The 14,508-nt window shown below is 38.3% G+C and overlaps 1 protein-coding gene across 5 annotated transcripts in view; it reads left to right on the top strand.

Moving 5' to 3' along the window:
• Window positions 1–14,508, top strand: part of XRCC4 (X-ray repair cross complementing 4) — a 360,556-nt gene that overhangs the window by 175,501 nt on the left and 170,547 nt on the right. For all 5 annotated transcript variants that reach the window (XM_078153142.1, XM_021007891.2, XM_021007884.2 and 2 more), the window contains exon 4: window positions 568–734. In XM_078153142.1, the coding sequence (XP_078009268.1) occupies window positions 568–734 (167 nt within the window). The remainder of the gene's footprint in view (window positions 1–567; window positions 735–14,508) is intronic.

The raw sequence follows: 14,508 nt of genomic DNA, 5'->3' as shown, positions 1-14,508 counted from the left end.
CAAATAAACAAATGGTACTGGCCTTTTGTTGGGCAACTAGGTGGTGCAGTGGATAGAGTGCCTGGCCTGAAGTCAGGAAGACTCATCTTCCTCTATTCAAATTTGACTCCAGACACTTAGTAGCTGTGTGACCCTGGTCAAGTCCCTTAACCCTGCCTGTGTCTGTTCCTCATCTGTAAAATGAGCTGGAAAAGGAAATAGCAAATCACTCCAGTATCTTTGCCAATAAAAATCCAAATGGGGTCACAAAGAGTTGAACACAACTGAATAACAATAGTAACTGAACTTTTGTGGTAATAAATAGTATGCTGCTTTTTTGGTGAGTCCTTACCATTGCTATTAGGTTGTATTTTTATTACTATTATGACCATGAATAGGAAAAACGAAATTGGTAAAATACTTACATTTCTCTCTAACATCTGAAATGTTCAAGTGAAGTTGTATTTATGCTTTACATTTTTTGCCTGTTTAAAAAAACAAAAACAAAAAAAACCCTTGGGTTTGAAACCAGGTTACTTAATCTTTTTTAGTCACTAGAAATTAACTCAGTTTTTCCTTTTGTCCTAGTTCATACTTGGATCACTAAACCTGCAGAAAGTCTCAAGCCCAGCTGAAGTCATCCGAGAACTGATGAGCTATTGCCTAAACTGTGTAGCTGACCAGCTCGCCAAGAACAAACACCTGCAGAGAGAGAATGAGATGCTTCAGAGGGACTGGAGTGATGTCCAAAAGCGGTGGGTCTCATGTGTGCATCTAGGACACACTGAGCTTTTGGAAGAGTTTTAGAAACATCATATGTTTGTCGATTCGTATGTATTTTTTAAGTTATGCTTTGACTTATAATAAATGTTTGCTCAGTTACAGGTACCAAAGTCATTCCTTATCTAATATTGAGTTTTAGGTCAGTGTTTTCCAGTTGATGAGGCTGTCTCTGTGAAACAGTCTGTAGCAAATTTTTCCCGGTCCACAAAATTTTAACTTCTAGTGGCTCTCACTTATTTTTAAATCATTAGAAATTTCCCATTAGAGGGAGAGGTATATCAAGGGAACAGGCATGTCTGAAATAACAGGGTTTACCATTTTCTCAGTTTACATTATGGGTGACCCTATCATGACAGTCTTGGCCACTATCAGTCAATCAACCAATAAACATTTATTAAGCACCTTAAAAACAGAATTTTCTCACTAAACATCAATATAATCAATTGAACTTGCTTGTGTTTATTTATATTTAAAGTAATTAATTTAAATGAGCAGTGTATGATAATATTTTTTCAGTCCCTCCCTCTAAATTCTCATCAGATTTGTCTATTCCTCTCTGCTCCTCTTGTCTCTTTCCCCCTCTTCTCTCCCTGTCTCTCCTTATAGGTCCGTCTGTCTTTTCTCCCCCCCTCCACCCCGCCAAAGGGCAGAAGGCAGCAAAAAATTGAACCATCTTTGATAGAGATATCACAGAAATGTATCATTCGAGAACATTTACTAACTACTTTACTGAGTGCTGTACACTGTGTTAAGTGCTGAGGATACAAGTAAAAAGCAAAAAGAATTTCTACCCTCAAAAAACTTCTATTTTGATGGAGAAAACAACACATTTATATATATAAATGTAACTATAAGATGGGTATGAGCATGCGACAAGAAGCTTTAGAAAGGAAGGTTGGAAGAACCAGGAGAAGACTCTTGGAGGAGGTGTCACTGGCCTGAGTCTTAAAGGAAGTGAGGTATTCTACAGGGTGGAGGACAGGAGTGAGGGCATTCCAGGAATGGAAGATAGAAGAGCTAGTAGTTCATTGTGACAGGACCAGCTGCAAAGGTAGGAAGGGGTCAAATCGTGAAGGGCTTTACGTACTAAATAGGATATTTGGTATTTGATACTTGAGGTAATATGAAGCCATGGGAATTTATTTATTGGGGTGGGGGAGAGTGTGATATGTTCACAATGTGCTTAAGAAAAATTACTTTAGGGACACCAGGCCCAGCTGTGCTGCCAATACGCGGCCCTGGGTAAGAAGAAACCAGCATTTGCCTGGTGAATGCAGAAGCAGTGTTGCACAGGTGCCACTGGCTGTGGGCCCCTACAGGAGGCTGGAGATCTTGGTTTCAGTTCCAGGCAAGAGAGGAGAACTGAAGGAGGATCTGATGCCAGAAGTACCATCCCCTCTAGAGGGGATTATAATAATAAGCTGCTACAAATTTTTTAAAAGTGGGCAGGCAAAGGAGAAAGACCTTAAGTATATAAAGTCACTATGGGAATAGAGAAGACTGGATTTTGTCTTCAGAGGAGGATGCTGAAGTGAAAAAAAAACCTCTCCTACCCCAAAGAGTAACATCAAAATGGTCATCTGCCCAAAAAGAATTCATAGAAGAACTTAAAAAAGACTTTAAAAATCAAATGAGAGAGATTGAGGAAAAATTTTTTAAAAAAGAACAATCCAAGAAAAAAAAAGATTATGAAAAGACAGTCAACCAACTGGAAAAGGTGATCCAGAATCTTTATTTATTAATTTATTTATTTTACGTTTTTAACATTCGCTTGCACAAGATTTTGAGTTCCAAATTTTCTCCCCATCTCGCCCCTCCCCCCACCTGAAGTTGGCGTGCATTCTGAATACCCCTTCCCCTAATCTGCCCTCCCTGCTATCCCCCCCCACCTTCTGTTATCCCCTTTCCCTTCTATTTTCCTGTAGGGCATTTCCATACCCCATTGCATGTATATCTTATTTCCAAGTTGCATGTGAAAATAATTTTTAACATTTGTTTTTAAGGGGCAGCTAGGTGGCACAGTGGATAGAGCACTGGCCCTGGATTCAGGAGGAGCTGAGTTCAAATCCGGCCTCAGACACATAAAACACTTACTAGCTCTATGACCCTGGGCAAGTCACTTAACCCCATTGCCTAGCAAAAAAACCCCCAAAAAACAACATTTGTTTTTAAAACTTTGGGTTACAAATTTTCTCCCTTCTTCCCTCCCCATCCACCCTTATCGAGAAGGCAAGCAACTTGATACAGGTTATACATGTGTTGTCATGCAAAACCTTCCATAGTATTCATGTTGTAAAAAACTAACTATATTTCTCTTCATCCCATCCTGACCCCCGTTTATTCTATTCTTTCTTTTAACCCTGTCCCTCCTCGAAAAGTGTTTGCTTCTGATTACCCCCTTCACCAATCTTCCCTCCCTTCTATCACACCCTGCTTTTTTCCCCCCTTTCCTTCTATTTTCTTGTAGGGTAAGGTAGATTTCCATACCCAATTGAGTGTGTATGTTATTCCCTCCTTAAACCAAATCTGATGAGAATAAGATTCACTCATTCCCTCTCACCTTCCCCCACTTCCCCTCCACTGTAAAAGCTTTTTCTTGTCTTTTTTATGAGAGATAATTTACCCCATTCTACCTGTCCCTTTCTCCATCTCCCAGTATAATCCTCTCTCACACCTTAATTTTATTTTTTAGGTATCACCCCTTCATCTTCAACTCACCCTGTGCCCTCTATCTATCTATCTATATCCATCTATCCATATGATTTTTTTTCCCTTCAATACCCTAATACTGACAAAGTCTCATGAGTTACAAATATCATCTATCCATGTAGGAATGTAAACAGTTCAATTTTAATAAGTTCCTTATGATTTCTCGTTCCTGTTTACCTTTTCATGCTTCTCTTGAGTCTTGTATTTGAAAGTTGAATTGTGTATTCAGCTCTGTTTTTTTCATCAAGATTGCTTGAAAGTCCTCTGTTTCACTGAATATCCATTTTCCCCCCTGAAGGATTATACTCAGTTTTGCTGGGTAGGTGATTCTTGGTTGTAATCCTAGTTCCTTTGACCTCCGGAATATTATATTCTAAGCCCTCCAGTCCCTTAATGTAGAAACTGCCAAATCTGGTGTTATCCTGATTGTGTTTCCACAATATTTGAATTGTTTCTTTCTGGCTGCTTGACCTGGGAACTCTGGCTATGATATTCCTAGGAGTTTTCCTTTGGGGGTCTCTTTCAGGAGGTGATTGGTGGATTCTTTCCATTTCTATTTTACCCTCTGGTTCTAGAATATCAGGGCAGTTTTCCTTGATAATCTCTTGAAAGATGATGTCTAGGCTCTTTTTTTTAAAAAAATCATAGCTTTCAGATAGTTCAGTAATTTTAAAATTATCTCTCCTGGATCCATTTCCCACATCAGTTGTTTTTCCAGTGAGATATTTCACATCGTCTTCTATTTTTTCATTCTTTTGGTTTTGTTTTAGAATGTCTTGATTTCTCATAAAGTCACTAGCTTCCAATTGTTCTATTCTAATTTTAAGGAAGTAGTTTCTTCAGTGAGCTTTTGGACTTCCTTTTCCATTTGGTCAGTTCTGCTTTTGAAGGCATTCTTCTCCTCATTGGCTTTTTGGACCTTTTTTGCCTTTTGGGTTAGTCTATTTTTTAAGGTGTTATTTTCTTCAGTATTTTTTTGGGTCTCCTTTAGCAAGCTGTTGACTTGTTTTCCATGATTTTCTTACATCACTCTCATTTCTCTTCCCAGTTTTTCCTGTACTTCTCTTACTGGCTTCTCAAAATCCCTTTTGAGCTCTTTTATGGTCTGGGACTGATTTATATTTTTCTTGGAAGCTTTGGAAGTAGGAGCTTTGACTTTGTTGTCTTCTTCTGGTTGTATGTTTTGATCTTCTTTGTCACCAAAGAAAGATTCTATGGCCTGACTTTTTTTTTTCCACTGTTTGCTCATGTTCCCAGCCAATTACTTGAGTTTTAAACTCTTTGTTAAGGTAGGGGTCTCCTTCTAGTATGGAGAATGTCCACAAGCTGTCCCAAGCTTCGAGGGTTTTGTGCAGCTGGTTTCAGAGACACTTCTAGGGACCTGTAAATTTTCAGTTCTTCCAAGGTGATATGATTGAGGGTGAGGGGTTTGCTCCTTCCCTGGCCTGGCCTATGGTCTATGAGTGACCATAAGCACTCTTTTCTGCCTTGGAACTGTGAGGAGGATTCCCACCACCACAAGCTCCACCACACCAGCACTCCTCCTCAACCCTAGGACTGCCACCCAGAACTATGACCCAGAACCAAGCATGGGCAAAGCAAGAGAGTCCTGCCTCAGAATCAGCAAAGAGATCCCTGCAATCTCCCTCTGATTAGCCACTGGTTTCCCCCTCTGTCTGTGCGGTGAGAGCTCCAGAAGCAGCCATTGCCCAAGGGCTGTTCCAGTAGTGGGGCCAGACTGAGCTCCTCTCTCACTGAGGCCCGAAGAAATTTTCCTACTGACTTTCTAAGTTGTCTTTGGTGCTTTGGGGTTGAGAAGTCTAGAAACCACCACAGCTCCCCTTGATTTAATCCCCTGAGGACTGCTCCAATTTCACTGAGGCCTGGTTTTTGCCTGCATGACCCATGCTGAACTGCACTCCTCTCCTAGCCTGGTGCAATACATGTTTTTAATCAATCACCCAAATTGTCTTGGGCTGGAAATTTGTTTCACTCTGTCTTTTTTGTGGGTTCTGCTGCTCCAGAATTTGTTTAGAGCCATTTTTTACAGGTATTTGGAGGAGTTGGGGGAGAGCTCAAGCAAGTCACTGCTTTTACTCTGCCATGGCTCTACCCCCCCCAACCCCTCCCCACACCCCCATTCTCCCGAGATCCTGAATCTTAAGGAAGAAAATGACTCCTTGAAAATTAGAATTGGACAAGGGGAAGCCAGCACAGTTATAAGAGACCAAGAAACAAAAAAATAAAATATAAAAAATGAAAAAAAAATAGAAGAGAATATGAAACTTCTCATAGGAAAAACAACTGATCTGGAGAACAGATCAAGAAGAGGAAACGTAAGAATTATTGGAGTACCTGAAAGCTGTGATCAAAAAAATGAATCATGATACAATACCATAAGAAATAATTAAAGAAAATTGTCCTGAAGAATTAGAACAAGAGGAGAAAGTAGAAATAGAAAAAAAAATCTACTGATTACCACCTGAAAGAGATTCTACAAGAAAAGCCTATAACAATATCATAGTCAAATTCTGAAACTCCTAGTTGAAGGAGAAAATATTACAAGCAACAAGAAAAAAACCAATTCAATTATGGCAGCTCCACATTTAGAATCACACAAGAACCAACTCTTATCAGGAATGGATTAAAGAAGGAACAATGTGTATATATCGAGAAGGGTATAAAAGTCTTCTAAATTCAGAAAGAAATAAAAAGCTGAGGGGATAGGGAGGGGGGAGAGGATAAGGGAAGGATTTTTACAGGGAACCCTACTCACATCAGATCTGGGTTAAAGAGAGAACAATATATACATTTAGAAGGGAATAAAAGTCTTTTAAATTTATAAAGAAATAAGAAGCTGAGGGAATAGGATGGGGGGTTAATAGAAGGGTGTCTAGATTATTGAGAATGGGATAAAGAGGGAATAACATTTGGAAGGCTAGAGAAGTCTTCTGAATTCAGATAGAAACAAGAGGCTAAGAAGGGCAAAGAGTGTGGATGACAGGATAAGAGTGAGATCTTTGAGGGGGGTAGGTTTAGTAATAGGAGAGCAAGGTTGGGGTAGAAGTAAAGTGTAAGAGTCAGGAGGGATAAAAAATAAGTGATGCATGCAAACATAAAATAAAGGTCAGAGGTAGAATTTATTAGGGAAAGAAACAGGGGTAGTGATCATGATCTCAGACAAAGTTAAAGGTAAAATAGATTCAATCAAAAGAGAAAAATAGGGGGAATCATACTATATGTCAACCATATTTAATCAATACTGCTTTAGACTATTTAAAATAACTAGACAGTATAAGATTGGAATATTTCTGTGGTATAGGAAATGATGAGTTGGTGAACTTGGAAAAATATGGAAAGACTTAGAGTTGGGAAGGAAGAGGTTATCCATCATTAGAAAAACAGAGGACAAACAAATCAGAGGGGTATCACACACGGTAATCCAGAAGAAAGGTGGTGAGTGCCAGAAGTAGGGTGATAGTGGTGTGATTGAAGACATGGGGACATGCAGGAGATATATTATTCAGAAGAAATGACAAGATCTGGCAACTAATGGTATGTGTTGGGTGAGGCAGAGAGTGTCAGGGATGACACTGAGGTTGTGAACCTGGGTGACAAGGAGATGGTGTGCCCTTAACTCTCACAAGAATTTTCAGAAGAAAAGAGAATTTAGAGGTAAAGATTATGAGTTCTATTTTGGACATAATTGAGTTTGAAATGCCTATAGGACATCTAGATTAAAATGTCTAGTATGTGGTTAGTGGTGTAGTACAGGAATTCAGGAGAGAGACTAGAGTTTGAAAAATAGATCTGAGAATCATCTGAATAGGAATAATTGTTAAATCCATGGGAGCTGAGATCAAATGAAAAGGTATAGAAAAGAAAAAAAAAAGGCCTAGGATGGCCCCCATGAGAGGGGTCACATAACAACTGGGTATCACATGGAAGCTGCAGAGAGGTCAAGAAGGCTGAGGTTTGACAAAAGACCATTAGATATAGCAATTAAGAGATCACAAAAGCATTACATTAAAAAGATTTTGATTATCTTTTGTTTTTATGTCACTTACATTACTCCATATATTCTTATTTATTCCTGTACCTTCAGAGCCATCCCTTTTATCAAATAATAACAAAGGCAAAAAAGGAACAGTTCAGCTAAACTAACCAACATTTCAACCTTAGCCCTTCATCTATGGAAAGAAAAGAATTTTTTATTTCCATCTCTTCTTTGGGGACAAATTTTGTTCACTTGTTTTCATTCACTTTTTCTCATGTGATCATAGGTAAGTGTTTTTTCTCTGTCTCTGCTTTTTTTTCTATGAGTTATTTCACAATGGTCTCACCAGATTTTTTAAAATGTATTTTAACTTGCTCGTCTTAATTGCACTATAATATTATATTACATTAATGTACCACAGTTCTTTTAACCATTCCCCTGTTGGACATTTAGATTACTTCTAGTTTTTTGTAATTACATGTAATATTAATATGAACATCTTTGAAAAGATAGTTTTTATTTTGATCTTTATTAAGACTATAAACTTAAAAAAACCCTTTTTTCATTCTTCTATTTCTTGTCTTAGAATTCTATTCCTGTGTTTTTCCACATCCTGTTTCTTACCCCCCCTGAACTTTAGAGAGATTTCTAGTAGAAAATTTACACTAGATATTTTACCATCCTGTAATATAGTTTGAGTTGGGAAAAACAGAGTTACGCCATTAAACAGGCATTATTTCCTACAGGTTATTAGTGTTTTATAGTACTGATGCACATCTAGGCAACAGGGAATAACTAGGCAGAAAGAAGAAGGAAGTACAGTAATATTCATCAGGATTCTTTACAGGAAATATATAGATTATATTTTGGGATATTTTGGGATTCATAAATTATGTTACCGTGCCAGAAACATAAATATACATGATTAATTTTTTGGATCCTCGGTATGAGTAGTGTGTGGGATTTAGAGTACATATTTTGGCTCTTACTAAATGCTTTTTATCTGATTGAAATGTCATGCCATTGGGATTTTTTTTTAAAACAACTGGGGTAATTGAGGCAATTGGATAAAGAATTTGGAAATTCTAGTTCTGTTCTTGTTTTTGCTATGATTTTTGGAATGACAGAAGGAAAGTCATTTAGTTTCTCCCTCCTGAAGTTTCTCATGTGTAAAATAACCTTAGTTCAGTGCATGCCCTGAATTAATGTGTATAGATTAAATGTTTGAAAGGAACACAAATGTCTGTGTGTTTTATACACATAGATGCACACTCACAGGGCCACTCCCCCAGCCTTCTATCACACTTGATATTTGGGGCCCCCAGAAGGTTGGTTGTTAGTTATTCTCAGGGTTCTTAGGAGAAGCCTAAGGGCCTAGGTTTCTAGTGTTATTCATAATCCCTCACTGGTTTGCTTCCCATTAACAATCTATCAGGAGCCTCAATTAGCTTTTCTCAAAGGTATTTTCTGATTTGATATAGTAAGAATAGTAGGTACAAGTCATTTCCCTCAACATCCTGGAGCCCACTCTCCCACATATGCATGCTCAAACTTACAGTGGTAGTGAGACATCATGCAGAGTACATGTGTGGCAAAAGTAACTCACAATTGGAGCCTGAGTTCAAATATAGCCTCAGATACTTACTAGTTAGGTGATCCTGGGCAAGTCACTTAATCTCTACTTCATTTCCTCAGCTGTAAAATGGGAATTATTATGATGATCTCACAGTATTGTTATGTGAACCAAATAAAATTTGTTTGAAGTGTTTAGTATAGTTACTGACACAGGGTGGGTGCTTAACAAGTGCTTGTTCCTTTCCCTTCTGCTTCCTCATGTTTTATGGCCTGGAAATCCTTTCTTGAATCCAAAGCTGCCATTCTTCTCTAGTACAAGGAATCATGCTCCTTTCAGCTTATTCTCTTTTTAAGACTCTCAGAGTGTTACTCTGCTCCTGGATTTATTCATTGTGTCCTAGAAGTATAGTCTCCCTGATCCTGGCCAGATGAACTGTCTGCTGAGGGTCTAGTCTGTCCAGTTACATAGTTAAAGATTTGGGGTGGGGAGGGAGAAAGTGGGGGAAAGGGAGAGAGAAACCTTCCCCTCCCTCCACAGGAGCAGTTCCCTTTCAGCATCTTAGCTCCAGCTCTGGAATCCTTAGCTGAGAATCCTCAGCTCTTGACCTTGGGAGTCCCCCACTGCTCTACTCATTCACTGCTTGCCTGGTTCACCACTTGGACGACTCATTGACTGACTGATGAACAGCTAAAATCTCTCCACTGTTTAAAGCTCTCTACAGATATGATTAGCTTGTTTGTTTAGCCAATCAGCTGTTCCTTTGTTGGCCCAATCAAAATGGCTTAAACTTCATAAATAGGCTACGGGGTGTAAATCATCTTGTTCACACATTTAAAGCTGAATCATATCTATTAACTGATTCAAATAAGATATCTGAGCATTCTGTAATTACATTAATTGAGGTGAAGTGGGCCTTCCACCCTTACATATGCATCACATATACAGATATTCATTCTCCTCATTCTTTTCCTCCTTGACCTTCCTCTTCAAGCTCAAGGTGAGGAAACCCTTTCAATCAGTGTAAGTCAGAATACTGTTCTGCATTGTGAGGTCATAGAGGATTGTCACACCCCTGAGAGCGATTTTGCCAAGGCTGCAGCTGTAGCTTTGTAACTCCATTAGTCCTAATTTCAAGGCCTGCATGTTGGAAGTAGCATGTCCTAGATGAGATAGAGTGTTGGAAGGGGCTTTCACATCACAAATCTGACACCTGCTAGCTGTGTGATACTTTGAGTCTCTGTTTTCTTACCTATAAAATGAGGAATTCGTATTAATGGCATTTAAGGTCTCCTGTAATTCAAAATCTAGGATCCTATGATCCTATATACTATGTAAATAGCTAGACTATATGTAGATACATTATATATAGATAGCTAGACTAATAGGTAGTCAGGATTACCTAGGTTTTGTATATATGTAATATACATATTTATGTATTTATGTGTTTATATATGAATTATAGTATCTATATTCATTTCTGAATAATATTATAAGCCAATATAAAATAATAGTGAATATGTATCTATTTACAACTTTGTTCTTACATTCAGACTTAAAATCTTAAATTGTGTAAAGACATTCTGTTGTTTGTTCTGTATGAGACCATTGACTCATAGTTGTAGGGATTCTGCTACTTTGAGAGCAATGAAGGATTTTAGCGAATCGTTGAGAAAATACCTACAGAATTACATAGTTGAAAGAAGTTATTTTTATATAGATCTAAAACAGATTTTTGAAATTATATACATTCATGTCATATCACTAATGGCTTTAATTACATGTAGAAAAATTTAAGTTTCCCACAATTATTTTTATCCCCAATGTCATAAGAGAATTTTTAATAAAGCAAGTTAATTTAATTTCATCCTGTACAAATAATTGCATACTGTATAATCCAAAATTTGAAAACATGATCTATCTCATTAATTTATATTTTTTTCTAACTTGGTGTAAAACAATATATATTAAGCATGTAGGATTAAAGGGCATCTTTTGATTTGAAATTCTACCTTGGTGTGCACTTTTATGTTATAATAAACAGATCAAATTAAAGGTGATGAGCTATATTCATTATAAACAGTGTATGCAAAATTCAGAGTGCCCTTAGGATGAAAGGAACTATTCATAAATTACCCACAAAAATGCAGACTGGGTATTTGGTACTTGAACAAATTAGTCTAAAATGACTGCCAGAGGCTAGAGGAAGACTTTCTCATCAATATTCAATACCACTTGCTTGAATGGAAAGCAGGAGTAGGAATATGAGACAGCTGATGCACGTTCTGAGTCTCTGACACACAGATGAGAACAAAGGAGTTTGCTGGATTTCCTATTTTTTGAACTATCCAGAAATAGCCAGATTTTGGCTTGTGATAGGCAGAAGATTTCTCAAAATGCTTCTCCTATTATGGCATCTTGGATAGAGTGCTGAATGTGGAATCATGATGAATCCCGCTTTGGATGCTTACAAGCTGGGTATGCATGGGCAAGTTTTTTTATGTTAGTCAATCAGTAAGTAAGCATTTATTAAGTGTGTACAATATGCCAAGTATTTTTCTAAGTGCTGGGATGTCCCAACGCAAACATAGTCCCTTCTGTCAAGGAGTTCACATTCCTTGGAGGAGTCAACATGCATCTCACAGAAGGGAGATGGAGTATTGTGTGCCAGAAGCAGCAAGCAGCCCATTGTGGCTAGATTGTAAAGTACAAGGAGGGAAATGTAGAGTAGGAAGGTTGGAAAGGTAGGAAGAGGGAAGGTGATGAAGGCTTGGAAAGCCAAATAGGGGATTTGATTCTGGATTCAATAGGAAACAACCGGAGTTTACTGAGTGGGGTTAGGGGTGACATAACAAACCTGTGCTTTAAGAAAATCACTTTGGCATGTGAGTGAAGGATAGATTGGAGTGCGGAGAGACTGGTGGCAGGGAGATCCACCAGTGGCTATTGCAATAGTCTGGGCAGGAGGAGATGAGGGCCTGCATCAGGCTGGCAGCTGTGTGAATAAAGAGAAAGAAGACCCTAGGAACATTGTTGTGAAGGTAGAGATGACAAGACTTGGAAACAAATTGATCACGTATGGTAAATATAAGGGGTGACTCAAGGATGACATCCAGGTCCAACTGAATGACTTGGGAAGGTGGTGGTGCCTGTCCTTCATAACGATAGGGAAGTTAGGAAGAGAGGGGGGTTTGAGAGAAAAGATAATCAGTTCTTTCTGTTTTGGACAAGATCTAGAAATCATCTAGATAATGATGATAATTGACCTGAGCAAGAGAATGTAGAAGAGAAGAGGGACCGAGAGAGATGCTTAGAGGAAATCCACAGTTAGTGGACATAACCTGGATAAAGATCCAGCAATGGAAACTGACAAACAGTCATACAAGTAAAAGGAAAGCCAGAAAAGAGCAGTATCACAAAATTGAGAGGAGATTATCAAAGAGAAAAGGGTAACCAATAGTGTCAAAGGCTGCAAAGAGGTCAAGAGGGTTAGGACAGAGAAAAAAATCATTAAGTCTGGTAATTAAGAATTAATGGCAAGAGGAGTTTTAATTTTTAGTTTTAGTTTTTGAATGATGCAGTTGGAAGACATATTGTTGATTGTATAGAAGCAAATGACAGGAGAGGAAGTAAAGGCACCAAGTGTTGTGGTCATTGTTGTTGAATCATTTCAGTTGTGTCTGACTCTTCATGTCTTCATTTGTGCTTTTCTTGGCAAAGATACTGGAGTGGTTTGCTATTTCCTTCTCCAGCTCATTTTACAGATGAGGAAACTGAGACAGACATGGTTAAGTGATTTGCCCTCGATCACACAGCTAAGTGTTTGAGGCCATATTTGAACTCTGGTCTTCCTGACTCCAGGCTCAGTGTTGTATGCACTGTACCTAACTGCCCCTGGTACCGAGTGTAATTGGCTCTTTCACAGAGTTTAGCAATGAAGGGGAATAAAGGTATAGGACAATAGCTTGTGGTGATTATTGGATTAAGTGATTTTTTTTTTAAGGACAAAGGACACATGGATGTGTTTGTAGGCAACAAGGAAGAAATCAGTAGATAGAGTGGGGATGATGGATCATTCTGCTAGAGAAAACAGGATGGAATATCAACAAGACTTCACATAGAGAGATTTGCCTTGGCAAGAAAAAGGGCCATTTCTTCACCTGAGACAGAGGTGAAGGAGGAGATAGTGGAAAAAGACTGATTAGCAATATGGAGAAAGTAAGGACACTTGTCAGATTGAATCAATGTTTTTTGTCAAGTATGGGAATTAAAGTATGTTTGACTTTGGAGGATCTTAATGAGGCCTTTACAGAATTTTTCCACTTTTGCTTCCTATCCTTAGATGTTGTTACATGAGCTGCAACTGTTTTTGTGGCCTTCTTTTTGGCTTTGGCTCGTCATGAGTACTATAAGGAGAGATAAACAAGTGTCTCTTGAAATGATTCTTACTGACTTTGAAGACACAATAAAAACTATCTCTAACAACTCCTTTATTCTACTTTTCCAAATAGAATTTGAATCTATCTTTTTTATGTAGCTACAATTTTCTTACATCTTTTTACTTGTTTTACTTACATTAATAATGTAAATAATGATATGGTTTGTTTTTTCCATTGTCATGTAAACTCATTGATTAGTCACTGGAGAGAGATCTTACATTTAGAGTAACAAGAGTTAAATGAATGTCCATAAATTTTCTAGAAATTGTGATTCTTAGCACCTTTTGCTCCCTTTTCTGCCATTCTGCTGCTGTTATTGTACACAGGATTGGGGACCATTTAGTACTTTGTTTAATTTCATAGGTTGAATTGACAAATAGTCCACCTAATCACTAATTCTACTAGTGATCTTCCTTTCCATATTTACCTGGGATTGATTCAGAGAGCAGACAGACAGCATGTGTCTCTGTTGGTAATTCAATTCAGTAAACATTTATTAAGCACCTACTGTGTGCCAGGTGCTGTGCTAAGCACCAGGGGTATAAATAAGAAAAAGAAAGATAGCCCTTGTCCTCAAGGAATTTCTCATTTAAAGGGGGAAGACATACACAAAAGGAAGAAATTGGGAGGGTGGGTAGGAAGGAGGGGGACACCAAATAGTATCTCCTTCCATCCTATTCAGTGGAGCTCCACTCAAGCAGAGCTGCATATGGAAAGTAGAGTGATCTGAAAAGTCCAAATCTTGCTCTTCATAAAAGAAAGCTTTGAGAGGAGTCCACCCTTTTGCCCTCGAAAAGGTTGAGAAAAGTGGGACAGCGTTGAGTATCCAGTCCTGAGTTAGTAGCTAGGTGATGGGAATAGAAGTGATCAGTTTATCCTGGGAGGGTCATCTTGTTCCTGGAGTTGGAACCAAGCAGAGCTGCAGATGGGAAGTGATCATGATAATGACAACCATAATAATGACAGTATCAACAATAACGATGATATATAGCACTCCAAGGTGGACTTTTCACCTTACACCAATCTCA

The sequence above is a fragment of the Phascolarctos cinereus genome, unplaced genomic scaffold (genome assembly GCF_003287225.1).
Source record: "Phascolarctos cinereus isolate Bilbo 61053 unplaced genomic scaffold, phaCin_HiC Scaffold_4;HRSCAF=312, whole genome shotgun sequence".
In the NCBI taxonomy this organism is placed as follows: domain Eukaryota; kingdom Metazoa; phylum Chordata; class Mammalia; order Diprotodontia; family Phascolarctidae; genus Phascolarctos; species Phascolarctos cinereus.
Note: the sequence above shows the minus strand (reverse complement) of the source record. Positions and strands in the feature narration are given on the sequence as shown.